Source organism: Arachis hypogaea, chromosome 2, assembly GCF_003086295.3.
Source record: "Arachis hypogaea cultivar Tifrunner chromosome 2, arahy.Tifrunner.gnm2.J5K5, whole genome shotgun sequence".
NCBI lineage: Eukaryota > Viridiplantae > Streptophyta > Magnoliopsida > Fabales > Fabaceae > Arachis > Arachis hypogaea.
Window position 1 is genome coordinate 25423175 of NC_092037.1, and position 2506 is coordinate 25425680.

The 2506-nt window shown below is 49.8% G+C and overlaps 1 protein-coding gene across 1 annotated transcript; it reads left to right on the top strand.

Annotated features, from left to right (window-relative positions):
* The first annotated feature begins 326 nt into the window (after positions 1–326).
* On the top strand, positions 327–2071 carry LOC140176881 (uncharacterized). Its single transcript, XM_072208440.1, has 4 exons — positions 327–596; positions 719–746; positions 852–1132; positions 1220–2071. Exons 1-4 carry the CDS (start codon positions 327–329, stop codon positions 2069–2071), a joined length of 1431 nt encoding a protein of 476 aa, XP_072064541.1.
* Positions 2072–2506: the final 435 nt, after the last annotated feature.

The following is a 2506-nucleotide window of genomic DNA, read 5'->3' on the forward strand; positions in this document are numbered from 1 at the left end:
GTTAGGGGGTACATACTGCTACAAAGTGATACTGTTTGGACTAAAAAACGTAGGAGCTATGTATCAAAGGCTGATGAACAAGGTATTTAGTAGTCTTATCGGCAAGACAGTGGAAGTGTACGTAGACGACATCCTAGTGAAGACCACCCAGGCCGAAGAACTCATCACTGATCTAGAGGCCGTGTTCGCATCTCTTCGGCTGCACTAGATGAGGCTTAACCCCCCTCAAGGCCTTCGCCATGGAAGCCGGGAAGTTCTTGGATTTTATAATAACCTAAAGAGGATTGGAAGCCAACCCGGAGAAATGCGAAGCAATTTTACGGATGATGAGCCCGGGATGTGTCAAAGATGTACAGAGACTGGCGGGAAGACTCACGGCGTTATCCAGATTTTTTGGTGCGTCGGCTGCCAAATCTCTTCCGTTCTTCAACTTGATGGAAAAAGGGATAGTGTTCGAATGGACCCCAGCGTGCGAGGAAGCCTTCAATCACTTCAAGAATATAATCTCGGCACCACTTGTCCTTGAAAAACCTAGAAATAGAGAGACACTATACTTGTACTTAGCAGTAACTGATGAGGCTTTGATGACTGTCCTGGTACGGGAAGAAGCGAAGATTCAGTAGCCGATCTACTTTGTGTGCAAGGCGTTGTAAGGGGCAGAGCTGAGGTACAGTAAAGTGGAAAAGCTGACATATGCGCTCCTGACCTCCTCCCATAGGTTGCGACAATACTTCCAAGGACACCAGGTAATCGTCAGGACGGACCAAGCGATCCGTCAAGTGTTGCAAAAACCCGACCTGGCGGGAAGGATGATGTCCTGTGCAATCAAATTGTCTCAGTATGACTTACAGTACGAGCCCAGACATGCAATCAAGGCCCAAGCAATGGCCAATTTTTTGGTCGAAGTAATGGGAAACCCCCCCGAGACACCGAGCATACGGTGGAAACTCATGTAGACGGAGCCTCCAACCAAACATTCGGAGGAGCGGGGATCATCCTAGAAAGCCCAACTGGAGTCGTGTATGAGCAATCAGTTAAGTTCGAGTTCCCGGTGTCCAATAACCAAGCGGAGTGTGAGGCCCTTCTTGGTGGCCTACTCTTGGCAAGGGAAGTCGGGGCCACCAGAGTGGAAGTATGCAGTGACTCTCAGGTCGTCACATCGCAGATCAATGAAACGTATTAAGCCAAGGACTCATTGCTGCAAAAATACTTGGAGAAGGTCAAAAAGCTGAGCGAGGAGTTTGACGAGGTCACGGTACAGCATGTTCTGAGGGAGAGGAACATACAGGCTGATCTTCTATCAAAAATGGCGAGCACGAAACCAGGGACGGGGAACCGCTCTCTAATTCAAGGTTTGGTGAAGGAACCAATAGTGACCTTACATATAACCCGGGCGGCCGACCTCCCTTCATGGATGGACCCGATCACCAGTTTTTTGGAAAACGGTAAACTCCCAGATGCCAAAAAGACGGCGAAAGCACTAAGGAGAGAAGCAGCCAAGCATACAATAATACAAGGCCAGCTATTCAAAAAAGGGCTGAACCAACCCCTATTGAAGTGCCTGCGTCCCGACCAGACGGACTACGTATTAAGCGAAGTCCAGGAAGGGTGTTGTGGCCACCACATCGGAGGAAAGGCCTTAGCCCAAAAACTCGTCAGGGACGGCTACTATTGGCCCTCAATGATGACGGATTCCAAGGAGTTCGTGAAGAAATGCAGAAGATGCCAGGAAAACGCCAACTTTCACAAGGTGCCGGCGGCTGAACTTAGCCTACTGATGGCCTCCCGACCATTCTCCCAATGGGGGTGTCGACCTCTTAGGGCCTTTCCCGGTCGGGCCCGAACAAGTCAAGTACCTAATTGTCGCTATCGATTATTAAATGAAGTAGGTAGAGGCCGAGCCGTTGGCCAGTATATCCTCGGCAAATTGCCGGAAATTGTGGAGACAAGTAATAGCCAGATTCGGAATCCCAGAGGTCGTCATCTCAGACAACGGGACGCAGTTTTTCGACAAGAAGTTCAGAAAATTTCTTGCCGGTTTAGGGATAAAGCAAAAGTTCTCGTCTATTGAGCACTCCCAATCTAACGGCCAGGTCGAGGCGGCGAACAAGGTCATCCTACGAGGCCTTAAAAAGCGACTTGATGAAAAGAAGGGAGCTTGGGTAGACAAGCTAGCGTCGATTCTGTGGTCCTGTCGAACAACGTAGCAGTCCTCCACCGAGGAGACGCTTTTCCGGCTCACCTATGGGGTTGACGCGATAATACCCGTGGAGATTGAGGAACTGAGCCAATGACTACTCTTGGGAGGAGTCGAGGAGGCCATGGAGAAGGACTTAGTAGATGAGACTAGAGAGATGGCCCACTTATCAGAGACGGTGTTAAAACAAAGAATGGCCCTGCGTTACAATGCCAAAGTGCTAAAGAGAGATTTCGAGCCAAACGACCTAGTCCTAGGACGTAATGACGTGGGTCTCCCGACACCGGGGGAAAGAAAGTTAGCGGCCAA